This window comes from Cotesia glomerata, linkage group LG7, assembly GCF_020080835.1.
Source record: "Cotesia glomerata isolate CgM1 linkage group LG7, MPM_Cglom_v2.3, whole genome shotgun sequence".
In the NCBI taxonomy this organism is placed as follows: Eukaryota; Metazoa; Arthropoda; class Insecta; order Hymenoptera; family Braconidae; genus Cotesia; species Cotesia glomerata.
The window spans coordinates 7553293-7572865 of NC_058164.1; the positions used below are offsets into that span (position 1 = coordinate 7553293).

The 19573-nt window shown below is 27.7% G+C and overlaps 3 protein-coding genes across 3 annotated transcripts in view; 2 read left to right on the forward strand and 1 right to left on the reverse strand.

Annotated features, from left to right (window-relative positions):
• Window positions 1-19573, reverse strand: part of LOC123269472 (adenylosuccinate lyase) — a 47564-nt gene that overhangs the window by 24237 nt on the left and 3754 nt on the right. The gene's annotated exons all lie outside the window — the stretch shown is intronic.
• On the forward strand, window positions 1213-8197 carry LOC123269473. Its single transcript, XM_044735188.1, has 4 exons — window positions 1213-1563; window positions 1641-1919; window positions 3234-3422; window positions 7056-8197. The coding sequence occupies exons 2-4, from the start codon at window positions 1830-1832 to the stop codon at window positions 7275-7277; spliced, it is 501 nt and encodes a 166-aa protein (XP_044591123.1). The 5' UTR covers window positions 1213-1563; window positions 1641-1829; the 3' UTR covers window positions 7278-8197.
• On the forward strand, window positions 10018-19135 carry LOC123269470 (pollen-specific leucine-rich repeat extensin-like protein 2). Its single transcript, XM_044735182.1, has 8 exons — window positions 10018-10359; window positions 10690-10801; window positions 12710-12844; window positions 12943-13361; window positions 15159-15337; window positions 15426-15485; window positions 18255-18435; window positions 18507-19135. Exons 1-8 carry the CDS (start codon window positions 10202-10204, stop codon window positions 18790-18792), a joined length of 1530 nt encoding a protein of 509 aa, XP_044591117.1. The 5' UTR covers window positions 10018-10201; the 3' UTR covers window positions 18793-19135.

Below are 19573 nucleotides of genomic sequence, written 5' to 3' on the forward strand. Positions count from 1 at the left end.
ATTTTAAATAATTAAATATATGATCTGGATACACCAATTATTGACGGGTTAAAAAACTGATTGATCCAATTATTGACGTACCGTAACCCCAATTATTGACGCCCCTATTGCACATGCGTCGAATCATTTTTTTATATTGTTATTTATCAAAAACTTGATATAAAGTAATCAATATTATTAAAGTTAATTAATAATAATTTCTATGAATGAATAATTATTATGAAAAATATAACAATTTATTTAAAAACTTATTTAACACTAAAACACGCCGAGTTATTTGACAGTTAAAAGCCTTGAATATAATCGCGTATATAACGTATTTTATACTTAAAAAAAAAGGCGGCATAGCGCTGTCGACTGGCTGTCAATATGGGATTCACCATAAAAATTATGAACTAGTTATTGACTCCCATTATTTAAATATCATAAAGCATACAATTAATTTCGATTATTTAATTTTATAAATATTTCATATATTGTTAATTAAAAAAAAAAATAGATCATATAATTACATGAAAAAATTAATTTAAACTCGGCAGTTAAAAAAAATGCTTTTCTAACTAAAGTTGTTAAGAAAATAGACGCTCGTAAGCTGATTTGATGAACTGGTGCTGACTTTATTTTTTTTTAATAATTAATATTTAATATTTTGAACTGAATGTGATTTTTTTCAATTTTTCAATTAATTAGAATTTAATAAAAATTTATTTGATCGTTATTCTTATTACAGATAATTCAATATATTTAAAAATAATTTAGGGTGTCAATATTTAGACCCCCGTCAATAATTGGGGCTTTTACCTTATATTTTTTTTTAATTTTCATTAAAAAATCGTTCATATAGTTCAAAATTTTCTACAGATAAATTGTAGGAGTTGATTTTATTCACAAAGAACAAGTTATCAAAAATAATGAAAATTGGAATCAATTGTCCTTAAAATAGCAGGCTATAAAACAATATATTTTATGATTAAAAAGTGAATGAATGACCGCACCCAGAGCTAATGTAAGTAAAGAACACGATTCTTTCCTAGTTGGTTGCATCGGTGCTATGGCGTGTTTACCACTCACACATGCCCGTGGATGACGTGTCTCAGAATACATATAAGCATTGTGTACACCTCCACAGCGCGATTTCCCCCTCCGGGTAGAGTATTAGCGTACGCACGATGTACTCACCACTGGGACTCGCCTAAGCCTATGTAGTATGTAGTTTGTAGCATGTAATGCCTTTCAGAAGTTGCCGTGCCCTGTCGACGTCGAGACGCCTGTCGTGTCACGCTCCGTGTTCCAGTTTAAGTTGCGACCGCGACACGGTTACGTGCCCACCGCTTTACTCATATTCAGTGTCCACTTTGTCTTCGCGTTGGTTCTAGTCAAAACTTAGAGCCCCTGCACTCCAAAAACAACATTGGAGTACAATTTAAATATTTAAATAAAAATAAAAATAATAAAAATTCCAGTATGTTTGTTTTGATAAATAAAAGTTAAAATTGCGGTAAAGTGAATGAAATTTGCCGTTTCCTCTACTGGACTGTCATATCAGAATAATTGAAGGTTCAAGTACGTAATTTATTATTTTTTTCTGTATTTATTTTATATTGCTGAAGGCCATTGAACTCTATTGAGAAATCTTTCAGGTGTTCTGTTTCTATCGCTAGTGATTTTATTTTATTTAAATTCAAATTTAAATTACGGTTGTCGAAGGAAGAGAATTTAAGTTACTAGGACTAGACTCGTCTTTTAAAGACGCTGATTTCGGATAAACAAAGTTTTGTTAAAAATCTATCAAGCTGGGAGACGGCAGAGGCAGACCAAAAAGAGTCAGGATGGCTGACGAAACTTTACCAACTGAACCTGTCGCAAAAGAGAGAAAATCTCTTCATGTTACGACTATTGTGGCTAAAGTTACTGAAGTGGTTTGTATATCTGTTTTTAATTTTTTTCAATAATTACTTTTTTTTTTAATAAAAAATAAAATGCACGTGTAGAGAATTAAAGAAAGTATATGTGCAATTTGTTGTTTACACTAAAAAAATAAAAAATTACATGGTTCGTACTAAATAACTTTGAATATTTTGTAACTTCTTCATGAAAATAAAGTTAGCCGACATTTAGAAATTTTTATGATTTTTTTTATTAAAGAATTACTACAAAAAAATAAAAAAAAATTTTTCTCATTTGTTAAAAACTTCAAAAACTATAAGTGCAATTTTTAAAAAATATTTTTAGTTATAATTTAATAAATAAGGAAAATAAAAAAATAAAAAATGTTGGCTGACTTGATTATTATAACTTCTTCATAATATGTTTTAAAATTTTAAATTTGGTGACGAAATTAGTATGAATTGTAATAATCTATTAATATTCCATTATTAATTTTTTAAATATTATTTTTTGTGTAATAATTTGTTTAGTTATAAAAAAAAAAAAATTACGTGAGATGATTTTAATAAAAATAGAAATTTGGTGAACTTTTTGTTTTACTTTTAGATAAATTATAAAAAAATGTTAAAAATCTTTTACGATAAAAAATTATTTAAAATAAAAAATTTATAATTCTGTAGAATTGTCATTCACACACAAAAAAGTGACATTTAGATTTCAAATAAAATTTCTAACGTACGTGTGTTAAAATTTCTTCTTTGTCAATATTCAATTAGTTATCTATATTTAAAAATTATCCATAGACTATTTAGTGAAAGTATTGACGGCACTAAGGTTAGCAGACATCAATATTCTTTTTAAAAATATGTGTAGAAAATGCATCTATATTTCTTTAAATATTCTACAAGCGGATTCTTTAATTTTTAGAAAAATTTATTTACTAAAAAAATAAGTATAGAAGACGTAAAAAACTTTAAAAAGTATTAAATTTAGAATATAATTTTAGTTAATAATTTAAACGTTTAAAAATCAATGACTAAAAATCATAAAGGATCAATAACAATTTTGATATCAAAAATCAAGATCTTTATGAACAATTAAATTCTTCATCTTAAAAATTAAAGAAAAACAAAGAAAATTTCGACTTCTACTTTTAATATTAAATATATTTTTATTATTAACGTATATAGATATTGTATACATATCATCTTTGAAATATAATATTAAAAACCTGACGTAATTTAACCTTGCGGACAAACTTGTGTTACTTTCACTATTTTTCAATATTTTCTTACAATTAGTGTAAAATAATACAATTAATGTTTAATTTATTTATTAAATTTTAGGTTCTCGCGGTGCTTATCATCGGCTTAGTCGTGGACCCGCTGAATTCGTACCATCAAAGGATGTATAACAGACCGCGGTCGAAACTGGACGATGTTGCACTTATTTACACGACTGTCGCGGGGTATTTGCTTATTAACCTGCTCTTCATAATCGGGCATGCTCTGGGAGACAAAATTCCGAAGCGAATGGTAATTTATTTTTATTGTCAATAGAATAATTAATTACGTAATTTTTAATTTGTTATTTATTATTTATTAGGTAACTGTAAAGTTATTTATATAGTAGGAAGGGACACTTTGATTGAAAAGGTTCTTTGCGTGTTTATATTAGTACATGATCGGGGACAAAAGTACTGTACGATTTCAATGCAAATAGTGATTTACAGAAAGTTTTTTTTTTTTTTTTTTATAGCTCCAGCTACGCCTCGCGAGCATTTGCACAGCTGACTCATAAGTTTATGCTGGCATTCGCGTGTGTAATTAACTATCGTATCAAGCGATGAGCTTGCCAATTAGTTTCGATATTGAAAAGAGTTTATATAACTAAATAGATGATTTTTAAATTTAATTTTTATATTATGGATTTATAATGATAGAATAAAAATGATAACTAGTTTTATTTGAAGAGAGGAAGAATTGTCGCTATTTATAGTATTATATTCAATTGTACGTGTAGTTTTTTTTTAATATACTGATGATTTATGATCACTGAAAATTGAGAAATTACTGAAAAATTAAGATTTGATGAAAAAATATTTTTTTTTTTAAATTACTGGTTAGAATAAAACTTAATTGCAAATATTTTGATAATTTTTTGTAGAATAGCTAGTAAATCACCACCAACCCTAGTTAAAACAATTAACAAAAATAGTGATTTATTTTATTTTTCGGTTGAATATAAACTGAGTTTTTGACTCAAAGTTTATAAAATTTGGATTTTTTCATAAATTAAAAGTACATGAAGATTAAGTATTCTTAATTAATATCATATTATTATACGGTAGAGTAACGATGATATGGATGACGGATAAAGTCGACGGCTGAAATGTGTTTATTGCATGTGTTTACAAAGCGAGTGACTCGTCAAGTATAAATTGTTTGGATTATAAATTTTTTTTTTTTTTGTTATTAATTGGAAAAAAAAAAAATCGACATTAGGTGGGATTTGAAAGTTTTAAACGTAATAAAGATTTACACGGAAAAAAGTAAACTGTAATAAATAATAGACGATTTATAATAAGTAATGATCAACTGAAAAAAATTACCATTTCAAGCAGGAAAATCGTGATTTTAATAATCATTTTATGATATTTATTGTTTAAATGCTACAATTTATTCTTTGCATGGAAGAAAATACTATTTCAAGCAGTAATATTCGCTATGTGAATGGAAAAAAATTTTAGGCCAAAAAGCCGCATATAAAAAAAATTCGTTTATATTTTCTAACTTTCTGTTTCAAAAACTAAACGTTTAAAACTTCTGACTCTAAAAATTTGAAATTTTTGAAAGTTCAGAAAATTATTTAGTCCAATAAATTTTTACAAATGAAGTTTTTATTTAATTTCGACATTTTGGCGTCCCAAAAGTCTTTTTTTTATTTTCAATTTTTATAATCAGAAGTTCAAAACGTTTAACTATTAAAGCCAAAAGTTAAAAATAAAATAAAAATTTCTTTTGTATGCCGTTTTTTTTTTTTTAACTTATCTCAAAAAAATTGATATCTCATTTTTCCAATACCCTTTTATTATTCTGAAAATATTCCTAACACGATAGTGTTTCTTTTTCTTTGTGAATTTTTTTAATATTTTTAAAAACTTTTAAATCGACGTTCTAATTAGCAAATTGTTTAACTCTATTCTAGAGAATCTTCTATTTGTACGAAAAAAACAATTAGTTCAAAATTTATTATCACTTTAAAAAACCATTTAATATCATTAATACCTAATAGAGGTATAATATTTAGGTTTAAATCATTCAAATAATTTATAATTGGATTATTGCTACATCAAAATGTTAAAAAATCACCCTCTAAAAAATAAGGAGTTAGACAAATTGCTAATTAGACCGTCGAAATGAGTTATTTTTTTTTATTAAATATCATCAATAACATTATTATTATAATTAATGACACGGAAATCAGAGAACATCTCGCAATTTGTTGTTTTATTTAACAAATAACTTACAATTAAGAATTAGTATATTACACATCTAGGGCAGTAAAATAAGAAATGTCTCAGATCACATGTAATTGTCCGAGGCGAAGCCGAGGTCAATAAACATGTGATCTGAGGCTTTCTTATTTACTGCCCGTGGTGTGTATACTATTTTTCTCCTCAACGGAGGCGGAAAGCGGCATTTTCGTTTAGCGCAGCGGGAGGAAAATTGACGCTTTCCGCCCGGAAGTGAGAAAAATACTTTAAAAAAATTGCTTTCATCTTTTTTCTAAATTCCTCTATGTGAAATTTTTGCTCAAAATTTTTTTATAAAAATATGTTTTTTGGAAAACTATCTAAAAATTATTATTATTGTTTTTAAAATATCATAATTATTATTATTATTATTTACTATTTTTTCCGAAGATCGGTGTTTTTACTAATTAAGGAAGTATAGCTATACTATATTATAGTATATAGCTATATATATTATAGTTATATAGCTATACTATAGTACGTGACTTAAGAAGGATTAATTTTGTTCGAGACTGTACCTTCAGAAAACTTAACAAGTTTTTATTAGTGATTTAATGAAATTTAGCTTACCGGAATAATCTTTTATGCATTAAATAACTATATTAATATCAAATAATTGATAATTAATTTTTAATTTGAATAAAATAATAAGTTTTTTAATTTTTCATATTTTTTAAAAAGTTTGGCAACGCAATAAATTTTATCGCGGTTTACAAGTAATGCTATTAAAAATATCAAAATATTAAAGAATTAAAATATTGATTATTTAATTATGTTATGTTTTATAATAAATAATAACAATTTTATAATATTTTTCTTAACCTATTTGATATTTCTTTTAACCTATTTCATTGAAGTTTTAAATTTCCCGCGCGACCCACCATGTACGGAGTTGCCGTCAACATAACCCACATTTGCTATGGCTGACTATTTTTTTAAAATTTAGATTTTTCAAACTCAATTATTTTTATAACTAAGTACCCTCAACTTAATTTTATTTTTTCAATAATTTTTGAAAATTTTTTTTTTCTTACAATGAGTTTTTCGAAGCTTTCTCATTATTTTTTCATCATGAAATTTATTAAAACAAGAGTAGGTGTGAGATTTGGTATGTCATTACAATGTTAAATGACCTGTTTTGACTCTTGTTTTATAAATAAACTATCAACCCTAGGTCTCTGAAATTTTAACACAACACGTATTAAATATATTTCTATCGATCCTAAAAATTTTAAATTGATCTCATTATTTCAACTTAACTCCCATACCTCCTTAAAGAGTTCTATATTTCAAAGCCATTATCCCCGATTCAAATTGATGTTAGACTAATTTTAAATTTTACATTAAATTGTTATTTATTAAATTTATTTTCACCACTTTTATTGTTGGTATGAGCACTCAATACCATCTTCGGGTGAATATATCTAATAATTAAAAATTTTTTTATTTTTAATCAAGATTAAGCAAAGATTCACCCGAAGATGGTATTGAGTGCTCATACCAACAATAAAAGTGGTGAAAATAAATTTAATAAATAAAAATTTAAAATTAGTCTAACATCAATTTGGATCGGGGATAATGGCTTTGAAATATAGAACTCTTTAATTATTATTATTTATTTTTTTTTTTTTAGATAATCATGTTCTCAGTAGTAGGAGCTATTATGCACCTGATCTCAGCAAGTGTAATGGTTCACAGCTGGAGAAAAGCAGTTGGTTCTTATTTCGACGTCCAGAACAACAACATCTACTCGAGCAAAATGTACAACGACATGATGATATCCGCATCAGTGTTTACATTCATAAACGCGGCTGTTTACGCCGCTGAAGTCTTCGTCACAGTGAAGTACTCGTAGCCCGTTATTTCGCGACAGTACGAGGTCTCCTTGAACGAACTAGGCCGTTACTGATCGCGCAACTATTCTCTACTCTGTTATTACGGAATTTTAAGTATGTTTTAATGACAAATATACCAAGTGTCATATAATAAGTCTAAGTAAGTTGAAATTATTTTAAAGTTAAACAAAAACTAATATTTATATAAAAGTAATATGAAGGAAACTTTGTGCTCGTTTGTGATAAGAACTACAATTGACGGGCTATATGAAACATTGAGAAGCTTAAATGTACAACGCTGTAATCCAAAGTTCAAAGTTTTAACTCGATTATTATCGCTTATCGTTAAATCCGTCCATTAATTAAGTTTTTTTTTTAGTAATTAAATTTTTAAGTTAAAAACCTCTTTTGTTGTCAATATTGTTGATCTTCAATTGCTTTTTACGATGTAAGCGTTACCGTCAAGGAGACTACTCATTATCATTTTCTGATATTTTATTTTTGTAAATTTTCATCAAAGTAAGATTTTATTTTATAATTTTTTTTTTATTTCTTTAAAATTATGATTTGATATATTTTTTTTTTTTTTTAAATAATTCATAAAAATATGAAACTTAAATTAGCAGACGTTGGATATTTTTTAAACATTGTACAAAAATATTTTCAAATTTTTACTGTGAAAATTTTTGTATTAAAAAATTCAAATAATTGTTAAAGGTCTGCCACTGCTTAAATATTGTAAAAATAAGATAATTACTTTTGTAATTATTGAGACATTGTAGATAAATTAGTTTAAAGTGTATTTTTGATAAATTTTGCAAGTTTGACTACAATTATTGAATATTAGCATATCTTGTAAAAAACGCTAAATAAATTACACTTAACAAGTAATTTTCACATCGCAAAAATAAAATATTAAAATAAATAGAAGTCGCGTGTAAAAAAACGATTTATACAAATGTTAAATTTTCCGCAATGGACTAATAAAATTTACACATAATTTTTTAAGAAATATAACATAACTAATATGTTAATTTGACTTATAAATATTATAAAACTTTATACTGCGCATGCATAATTTTTATTAACCCGCAAATTTAATAAATCACTTAAGCGCACTTGATTATTATCAATGTCAATTTAAAATGCCTATGATTATAAATAAAAAATAATGAATTGTAAATCTAAGTGATATGAGTTGCCTCCTAAAATAATTGTAAATATATTTTTACAAAGAAAAATTATCTATATCTATATAAATTTAATATAAAAAAGAAAATATTATATATTTTGTCAGCAAAATAGATTAGAGAAAATTAAAAAAAAAAAAAAAAAAAGAAAGTAAAAATATACATATAAAGTAATTGCACTACGACTAGTTATTATTTATTTATAAAGATTAATGATAAATTATTTCGAGCCCGTAATTATTCCGTCCATTTATCGAGCGTTATGATATTATAGAATAGTTATGTTAGTATTGTAGTGTTACGTAGTTTAATTTTACTTATACTGTATTATTATATACGTATACAATGTATTTTCAGACTTCAATAATACGACAAAACTAAAAATCAATTAGATTACTCTACGTACGTTTTTATTGTATACATAAGTTTACTACATTTTTATTTGTCAATACTTAATATTTATCAAGAATTTATATCAATAAAATTATATTGCAATAAATGACCAAAAATTTGTTTATTCATTTTATTTAATTACTAAATTAATAAATAAGAGTTCTATTTTTGAGTTGAAAAATAAATGAAGAATGATCTGTCAAACCTAAAAACGTCACCAAATAAACTGAAGCTTTTTTGCTAATGATTAAGTTTAAAAATAAGTAAATTTAATATTTAATTATTAATTTTTATAAAGTATGCAGTCCAGAGGTAATTAAAAATTATGGTGATTGTAAGTGTTGTAATTTAATCTATTTATATTGTTTTTGTGTGTTATTTATTGATAGAAAAAAGTATCTCTGAAAATAAACAAAATGGTAAGTATAGAAGATTTATTCAAAAAAATGCCGTCCAATTAGGTTGTGTAGACACGCATACTGACCCGTGGTTTTTGAAGTTGACAACTCCAATAAAGATAATTGAGTTTGTAAGTTTTGTCAATTATTAACTTTCAGTAATTCTGTATCAGTTACTTTGGTCTTAATATCAGTTTTGGCATAAATTTTTTTTTTACAATTAAAACTTAATTTAAGTTTTTGGATTTAAATTCTATGAAAGATGTCAGAAATACAATTAAAAAAAAATAAATTAGGGACATATTTTTTGAGAATTTATTTCCAAGCATAAAAGATTCTTTAAACTAGATTTTCAATTGCTAATTTTTGTAAATTATTTTTTGACTTTTTATTAATAATTTATAAAAATATTTTATAAAAAAAATTAAACTTTGTGTTTAGTATAATTTTACATCCAATAATAAAAATAGTCAATTAATATTTAACATAAATTTATGAAGAAATTAAGTAAGTATTAAAAATTTGTATTTAATTAATTAATTAATTATTAATTTCTAGATATTAACAATATTCCTATTTGGATTGATAATTTATTTAATATCATTACCAGACCTTGGGATTCGCCAGACGACAAGTATTTTTGTAATATCTGTATCAGTAGCGTTTTTATTTTTTGGCGGTATTCAAATAATATCTCATTTCACTGGAACTGATATTCCAGAATATCCGGTAATTATTCAATATTTATTGTTATAAATACAGTAAACATTTCAATAAATTTCTCGAGGAAGACTATTATAGTCTTTTCACATCATTAACATTCTTCTAACGTTAATGCGATGTATGACAACATAATATAATGGGAACAAAGTGCCTAATTATTATATTGTTGTTTTATCTTATCTTAATTTTTCAAATACTTTTTAGTGATTAATTACTATAAACCTTTTAAACTTTCAACAGATGGTATTTGTTAATTTTCTGGGCGTAATATTTTACTTGGCAGCGGGTTGCGCACTTCTTTATACGGCGCCTGTACAAACTTGGGGACGTTTAGCGTCTTTTATGTTGTGTTTTATGATAAGCGTTATTCACACAATTGCATTCTTGACAATACTAATGTAAGTTTTAATTACAAGCCAAAAAGTACGCTAATTAAAAATTAATTATATACATTTTATTATAAAAATTTATTTGTTTTAAATTTTAAATGTTGACTGACTTTCATTTCATTTTTTAATATTAAGGTAAAAGCCCCAATAGATGATCACGTACCAGTATATGATCACTCCATGTATTTGTATATCTATATTCACAAATATAGGTATACAAATACATGGAGTGATCATATACTGGTACATGATCATCTATTGGGGCTTTTACCTAATATGTTATTTTTTTGACACTCATTGAAACCCGTATGTTAAAAATTTATTCAATTTTAATTTTAGGATATGGCGTCATAGATTTTCTGCAATGAGAAAATGCCATCCGCTATCATACGGGCAGTACTTTGCAGGGGGTCCAATGATGTTTAAACAAAACGGTGGTATAATGCCTGAAGTAAGTATCAGCTTGATTTTTAACTTCCCGTTAAGAAAATTGAAAATTTTCAAAAATCGGGAAGTTATTGGTTTTATCCCGTTTTTCAAAAATCGAGTTTTCATCAGATCTCGACGTTTTGAGGTCCTAGGAAGCTTTCCTGACTATTCCCGCGAGGGTGTCACTATGTCTGTATATGTGTAACCTCTTATAACTTTTGAACGGTTGAACCGATTTCATCGCGGTTGGTGCCATTCGAAAAGGCTTCGCCAAACTTAGATTTCCTGTAAATTTGAATCGATTCGGACCGATAGATTTTGAGAAATTTGGAGAAATCTCAAAAAAAGTAGGAAAAAAAATTTTTTCAGAAGTGGTTTTTTTGGGATAACTTTTAAACGGCTCTACCGATCGATTCTAAAAATTAATCAGCTCTCAACCTTGAAAAACCACGTCGATCGCTGTCAAAATCGGTTGATTCGTTCGAGAGATATCGTGAACGAAAGAAAACCGAAAAAAGTGTTTTTTCGAAGTTACTCCGAAATTTCTAGTTTGACCAATTGAAACTCAGAAATTCTTTATGAGGCTTAAAAAACTGCGTAGAATGCTGCTAACCACGTAAAAATCGGTTCATTTATTTAAAAGTTATTGCGGTTTGAAAATTCAAAAAATAGTGTTCTATGAAACTTCTATCAGACTTTTGAGCTCAAAGAGCTCAAAAGCATAGAAAAGGTATCGTTTTGAGCTCGGGGAGCTCAAAACAATACACATATTGTATTTTTGAGCTCGAAGAGCTCAAAAAAAACGGCCATGTATTAACGGAATCAGCGGGAAGTTGCACGGATGGCCTTTAGGGTCAACCGTTTTTCTAATTTTTTTTGTAAATAAGGGTCATTTTGAATTTAAATAGAATATGGGAAACAAAACCAGAAATCACTATAGTGATAAAAAAAATTAACTTGACTCAAGAGCCAAAATCTTGAACCAAGAATATAATTTTGAAGAAAATGATTTTCTTGAGCCAAGAGAATAAATTCTTGAGAAAAGAAAAATTTATTTAAATTAAGAATAATTTCTTGACTCAAGAAAGTCATTTTCTTCAAAACGGTATTCTTGGTTCAAGATTTTGGCTCTTGAGTCAAGTTAATTTTTTCATCAGTGTAGACTTATGTGAACATATTTTAAAAACGATTTTCGATTGAAATAAAAATTTTTTTTCATATTCAAAGCCTTAAAACTAATTGAATTAGTATGTTACACATTAAAGGCAGTAAAGTAAGAAATGTCTCAGATCACATCGATGGTCTAATTAGCAATTGGTCTAACTCCTTATTTTTTAGAGGGTAATTTTTTAACATTTTGATGTAGTAATAGTCCAATTATAAATTATTTGAATGATCCTAACTAAAATATTATACCTCTATTAAATATTAAATGGTTTTTTAAAGTGATAACAAATTTCGAACTAATTGTATTTTCATACAAGTGGAAGATTCTCTAAAATGGAGTTAGACAATTTGCTAATTAGAACATTGACGTGTAATTGTTGTCCGAGGTGAGGCCGAGGTCAACAAACATGTGATCTGAGGTTTTGTTATTTACTGTCCATGGCGTGTATACTATTTTTCTAGGGCAGTGGGACGAAAGTTGCTACTTTCCGCCCGTCGAGCAAAAAAGATTATTTAAAAAATTTTCATGATTTTTATTATAAATTCATCATAAAAAAATTTCCGATAAAATTACTTGACCCTACATAGAAAAAAAAGTTTCACTTAAACCGAGGAAATCAACGAGAAAGATTTTTCTTAAAAATAAAGAAATTTTTCTCTGCTCAAAAAAATCGAGTCAAAAAAATTTTAATCTGTTCTCTAAAATTGATTTTTTCTTTTCATCATTTATCGTCCAAACAAAATAAACAATCTTTATCTTTAGAACTGTACTTGTGGGATGGCAGCAGTACCGACCCAAGAAGTTGAATCACACGAAGCAAATACAAACGTCGATGTATATCATAAACCTCAATACCCCGATCGACCTCACAGTGAGCAGGAATCATCATCACAAAAGGTAATAGCTACGAAAGTAGGGTGACCTAGAACCTAAAATCTAGAACTACCAGCACCTTTCATCGATAAATAAACAAAACTATCTGATTTTACTTCCAGAGTCCTCAATACAGAGAAAGTTTAGATCAAACCACCTGCGATATCTGCCACCGTCCACTACCAGAAGTACCTCGAGCTTCAGAAAGTATCGGCGAGCAATTGGAAACTACCCAGCTTCCTCTAGCACAGAGTTCGCCACGATACAGTCGTCGTTCGAGTTCACCGCGATCTATGATACCGTCCGTGACTCCAGTGTGCCAGAACATCCAATCTGTTCAATTTTGCCGAGGCCCTCAACCTATTTGTCCTGCTGCATTCAAAGGATGCGGTATCATTCCAACTTCGATTGTCGTGAAATCAGCACCTCCTCCACCACCACCACCACCACCTCCTCCTCCACCACCCCCGCCTCCTCCACCACCACCGCCTCCGCCTCCACCTGAACCAATTCTTCATCACGCTGGACCTTGTTGCGAATTGTAAGAATAATTTTTAAAAAATTTTGGATTGAGAATGGTTGCAAAAAAAATTCAAAAATTTAGACACTAGTTTTTTTTTTTCAAGTATATTGCACGACTCATAATGCGACGCATCAGAGAGTGCTTTACAATTGAAAAATTTTTTTTGTAACACCAACCGCGAAACTTGGATTTTCGAGCTATAGTTAGGAGGGGTAAAATGATGGATATCTGGCCATCTATAGTTGAGTCTACTTTTCACGCACACGTAAGGATAAGTGACATCTCTCTCTTTATCTGTCTCTACATTTCCGCATGGATACTAAAAAGTACTATAGGATATTTAGTTTCGTTTATTTCCTACAATCGTCCGCCAGGGAGAGTATAAATCGAAAAAAAAAATCTTGGCGACAAGTCGATTCTTGTAAACAATTTTACTAATATTTTAGTTTGTCATTTATTTACGTGTGACAGTTCATAAATGAATAAAATTTTATTTGCATCCTCTCAAATCCGAGTTTCGCCGTTGCTATTACAAAAAATTTTGTTCGATACAAATCCGCAAAAGTTGGCATTTTGGTAATAAACTTGAAGTGATGACACTCGTTTGAGATTATAAATACATTCTCAACAAAACCTCGTTCGTTTTATCTGGTCTCGCTTCGCTCGACCGATAACAACGTACTCGGTTTTGTTGAGAATGCACTCATAATCTCAGCCTCGTGACGTCACTTCAAGCTTACCAAACGTATCGAAAATAACTATTTTTATTATTCAATCCTAATTAGTTCACGGAATCAAGATATTTTGCATACTATTGTCGAGATAATTTAATGGAGATTAATTCCATACTTTTGAAAAATTTATTAATCCATACTTTTCATAAATTTTCCTGTCCGTCATGTATAAAACCCTGAAAACACTGTAACTTGCGAAAAAACCTATTAATTGAGTCAAATTTTTTTTTTTGAAAAAATTGTAAGTCACTGAATGCAAATGGCTAGGTAACTTACACAGAAAAAAAAATGTTCTTGAATCAAGTATATAATTTTGAAGATAATCTTCTTGATTTGAGTAGAAAAATTCTTGAACTAATAAATTTTTCTTGATTTTAAAAAATTATCATCAAAATTATTTTCTTGGTTCAAGAATTTTTTTCTCAAATCAACTTAATTTTTTTTTCAGTGTAGAGTCGTTTATTTGCAATTAATAAAAATAAAAAAAGCCGAAGGACTATATATCTATACAGTGCAATTTGGTTATAAGTTACATCGGATGATCTACTCACTCTCACTGCAGTTATATCTATATATGAAATATTTCATGTAAGTAGAAGAGAGAAAGAAATATAACTTATAACCAAGTTGTACTATATATATTGAGTACGTTTATCCCATTAGAGGCACGTGCGCATTATCATCCTATTTCAGCTGTTTGATATTTTTGCCCTCCGGGCGAAAGTGGCAACTTTCGTCCCGCTGCGCTAAACTAAGTTGCCGCTTTCCGCCTTCGTCGGACAAAAAATAGTATACACTCCTCGGGAAGTCAGCCTCAGATCACATGTTTGTTGACCTCGGCTTCGCCTCGGCCAACAATTACATGTGATCTGAGACATTTCTTACTTTACTTCCTAGGTGTGTAATATACTATTTTTTATACTTGTTTTATTTTATTATTATTTCATAATTAAATGAGCATTATGAGTCGTGCACTTGGATTTTCTAAATTTTTTTTGTATATTATTGTTTTGCAATCAGAAAATTATTTACAAATTTTTATTTTTATTATTTTGTTATTGATAAATCGCATTAATTAAAGCTGCAATTGCGCATCGGTGATTTGCGCCAAAGTCCACAAAATTCAGCACATTAAATCTCAAGAACGGGTGCAGCAAACTCAGCAAGTACAAGCCAGTCAACTGCACTGGGCTAGCTACACAACAACTCCGACTACAGAAACGAGATTGATCGACGTCACTGCTAGACAATCAGGATATGGTTGGGTTTGATGCTTATCAGGATCATTATTGTCACATATATTAAATAAATACCATCCGGTTGAGTATTTAAACCCTTTATTTTTCAGATAGAGTTGTGAAACCATCCGATAAAGCGACCACCAGTTGTAATGCGGCCTACAATACTTGTAAGATTTTATTTTAAAGATAGTTATTATTTAAATAAGGTAAAAGACCCAATACCGGAACGATTTGACAATTATTATTTTATATTTTATCTCGTACTCAATCAAATTAAACAAACTTTTCTTTATTAGAAACCTCAATCTTTTTTTTACATAATAAAATATGAATGAAACTTTAAATTATATTAGAAATATTGAAAAAAAATGTTAATGATGTCAATAGTCTTAGATTTCTGACTTATCAAGGTCTCTTAATGGTTTTGCTAAGAAATCACTCGATGATCTTAAGCTCATAGAAACCTAACGGAAATACTTTTCACTAAAAATTTTTTTTTATGTATTAATACAAATACTAAGAATTCGATCCAATTAATTAATAATACAAAAAAGACCCTATTGTTATTTAAAATTTACTGTTCGTCTATTGGTACACCCGAAATGAGCTAATACCCAGTATCGGAACAGTCAGCCATATTGATATTATTTATTGACATTTACGATATACTGTGTTGATTGTTTACATCAAACACAACAACAAAAGTTTTTGTGAAATAACATTTAATACAGAAAGTAATTTTATTATAAAAATTGCTTCAAATATTCGTAAATTTTAACTTGAAGAACAAAAGCAAATTTCTGTTTTGAAATTTTCTTTTTTACATAAGTGTCGTCAAGTATAATTTCGAATCATTTATTTTTTTTTTTTGAGTTTTAGTAAAAATTTATTTGATTTTTTAATATTAAATAATTATTGTTAGTTTCACTATGCATACATGTCATTTGAGTTCTGAATTAACTGCTTAATTTTTTATAGGTAGTAGTAGGATGTCGAAAGTTAAGTCAAAGATAACATTTTATAAATTCAGAAAAATTCACATAAAGTATTATGATTTGTTAATTAATTATTTAATTAATTCAGCTTACGAAAAGCGGACTCTTTAGATTAAAAAAATTAGTTTTATTTATCGTTCCGGTATTGGGTCAACCATATTCCGGTATTGGGACTAGGCATTTAAGGTGTTCCGATACTGGGTCTTTTAGACTTTTTCAAAAAACATGTTTTTTTTAATATTAAATTCGACAAAATTGATAAATTTAATTATTTTCGTATAACTACATGTTTATTCTATATGATTGGATGAATTATTATTACTAATGAACCATTTGAATATTTTATAAGTAATAAAAACCAGTCATGTACCCTTCGTCGTTCCGGTATTGGGTCTTTTACCTTATTGATTTTTTTTTTTTAATGACTCTTTTCTTTAAATTACTTTTTCATGAGAAATATGAACTTATCTTAAAAAAATTAGAAAGAGTCTTAAAGTAGAACGGGTTTGGTCCTCTCCTTTATGTTTAACTAACAATGGAAAGTTTTTAGTTGCATCTACACGGTAAATAGAGATTTCAAAATAATTTTTTAAAAAAATTATAATTTTTGAATAAACAAAATTTTATTTCTATTGTACCTTTAATTATAACTCAAGCCGGCTTTTTTATTCTTGTTTTTAAAATTTAAAATTAAATTTTAGAACACCGTATTATTATTTTTATGATAAGTAAGTACATATATCAATGCAATACTTAGAATATTTATTTCGTTAAAAAGAAAGAAGCATTTCATCCTACTTTTTAAAAATTTTAGCTTATATTTATTTAAATAGAAAAAATAAATTTATTTATAGAAACTATTGTTTTTATTATTATCTAAAGTTTAAAAAGTTATAACAATAATATTAATAACAATAGTTTTTAACAGATTATCATTATTTTAACTTTTTTGATTTTAGTAAAAAAATATGCAAAAAAATGATTCACTTTAATGAAATGATTTTTGTCTTGAATACTATTTTTTGAAAATAAAAAAATATTAAAAATTGATACATAATTTTATCGGTAATAAGAAGTTTAAATTTTTTATAAACAAGTTTTACAACAGTTAAAAACAAATTAATTTTATCAAAGTAGTTGTCGTAGTTAAGGCATACCGTCAGAAAATTCTAAATTTTTGTATACTTATTAACAGCCGAGACCAGTGATTGCAGATTCAATCGGCTTAGCGAAACGAATGGAAATTTTGAAAAAACGTTTTTAGAGATAATAGATAATTTAATAAACTATTTCACCACAAAGCGTTTTTTTCAAAAATTTCATTCGTTTCGTGAAACCAATCGAAACTGCAATTGCTCTGCTGTTGGCAGTGCGACAGAGATAGTTTCGCTGAACTCTGTGAGAGCAAAGCGAGAAAAAGATGGTCTCGCCTGTTAAGGACATGATGATACAATTACCCTAAAAATTTGAAGTCGATTGATTACCTATAACCCGAGATGAATGCAATTAAAAATTGGATAATTAACATTGATTGCATACCCTTCTGCAGTTCTGTACCAGTTTCTTAGTTATAAAAAAAAAAAACTAATTGTCAGAAACTTTAAAAAAACTGACAGTCTTAATGTATTTGTTGTGAGTTTAAAAAAAAAAATAAAAAAAAATTTTTGACCGTCTAATTATTTATAAATAACGGATAAAAGTTCAATAATTTATGAAAAAGTATATATTTACGAAGTCGGACAGAAACAATTGTATAGGTTGCGTCTCCACGGGTACAGTCTTGCGTAAAAATTATGGATTATTTAGCTACAAACTCATATACTTTTGCGGCGCGTATAATCTCTAATTTTTTGACAATATTGTACCATAATAACTAAGAACCTTAAATTAAAATTTACCATTTGATTGATAGTGAAATTAATAATGATAATAATATTAAAGGTCCATCGATGATGCAAGGAGCCGAAATGTCAAGTACACCAGAATCATTTTCAACAGTGGGACGATACCTAACTTCTGGTAACGACGGATCATCATTCCACGTTCAAAAAAATAAAAGGACACAAACCAAATCACAAGTACATAGATCTGTATCTGATGCCAGGAGTGATAAAAATGACAAGTTGATAAATAGAATAAGCACTTTTTAAGAACTTAATGAAAATTAAAATTCATTTTCTCTTTACTTTTCAGAAAAGACCATACTGATAGCGAACCAGCAACTAACGAGTCGGAGCTAAAGCAGATTAATTTGGTAGAACATACAGAAGCTATTGAAGATCAAACTGCTAGAGAAAGCACACCGCAATTACGAGACAGCGAAATTAAAAGTGAAGATAAAAAAAATAACGGCGACGTTGAATCGACGGCGAACAACCGAAAGAGACCTAAACCTTTGTACAGAGAATCTTTGCAGACAAGTGATACAAAAAATGAAGATGATGTTTATAATATCGAGGATTCTAATTTCTCAAGTTGAATCAGTTCTATGGATTCGCCAAGGACTTCTTCAAGACATCTAATTACTGATGAATCACCTAAAAGATTTAGAAATAAAGTGAGTCCCGCATCAACACCCAATTCCTCTCGACCGCAATCTCAATTTCAACAAGTGGTCGAGAGACGTGAAGATGAACAAATAGATGAACGTCCGTCATCCACTCGAAGCAATAGATCGTCACGCAAATAATTCCACGAAGCCGATGACAGAATTGAAGAATCAGACAATCTTTTTGATGACGAAATTTCTTATGACCACTGAAAATTTATATTTATTAAGATTTATTTATAAGATTGTATTTGTAAGATTTTTTTTAAGTAATTATAATCATCGCTTAATTATAATAAATTATATTTAAAATTGTTTTGATTTAGAAAAATTTATTTTTATAAAAAAACTATTTCAATTATCATTCATACGTGATTAATTTATCGATGACAATAAAATTAACATAAACAATCAATAATTAGATGTTACAAAAACTGAGGAAGAATGTCTAAAAATTATGTGATGTGTGATTTTTATAAAGATTTTTAGTAATAGTAATGTTAACAAACCTTAATAGATAAATTTATTAGAATAAAAACAAATTATTTCAGTGGCTTTGATTTCAATCAATTTAACGCATGCATATAAAATAATAATTACATTATTTAGTTTACATATATATAAAACTTTGTTTTACGTAGAATTATTTTAATTACTACTATCCTTATTAAAATAATAATACACATATAAGTAATGACTTTTCTTAAAATAA

Bases quoted from the DNA above. Each gene is read 5' to 3' on its own strand.
- LOC123269473 (XM_044735188.1), top strand. From the start codon at position 1,830: ATGGCTGACGAAACTTTACCAACTGAACCTGTCGCAAAAGAGAGAAAA. The intron at 1,920-3,233 runs GTTTGTATATCT...ATTAAATTTTAG, and splicing joins TGGCTAAAGTTACTGAAGTG to GTTCTCGCGGTGCTTATCAT. The intron at 3,423-7,055 runs GTAATTTATTTT...TTTTTTTTTTAG, and splicing joins ACAAAATTCCGAAGCGAATG to ATAATCATGTTCTCAGTAGT.
- LOC123269470 (XM_044735182.1), top strand. From the start codon at position 10,202: ATGGTATTTGTTAATTTTCTGGGCGTAATATTTTACTTGGCAGCGGGT. The intron at 12,845-12,942 runs GTAATAGCTACG...TTTTACTTCCAG, and splicing joins AGGAATCATCATCACAAAAG to AGTCCTCAATACAGAGAAAG. The intron at 15,486-18,254 runs GTAAGATTTTAT...ATAATATTAAAG, and splicing joins TAATGCGGCCTACAATACTT to GTCCATCGATGATGCAAGGA.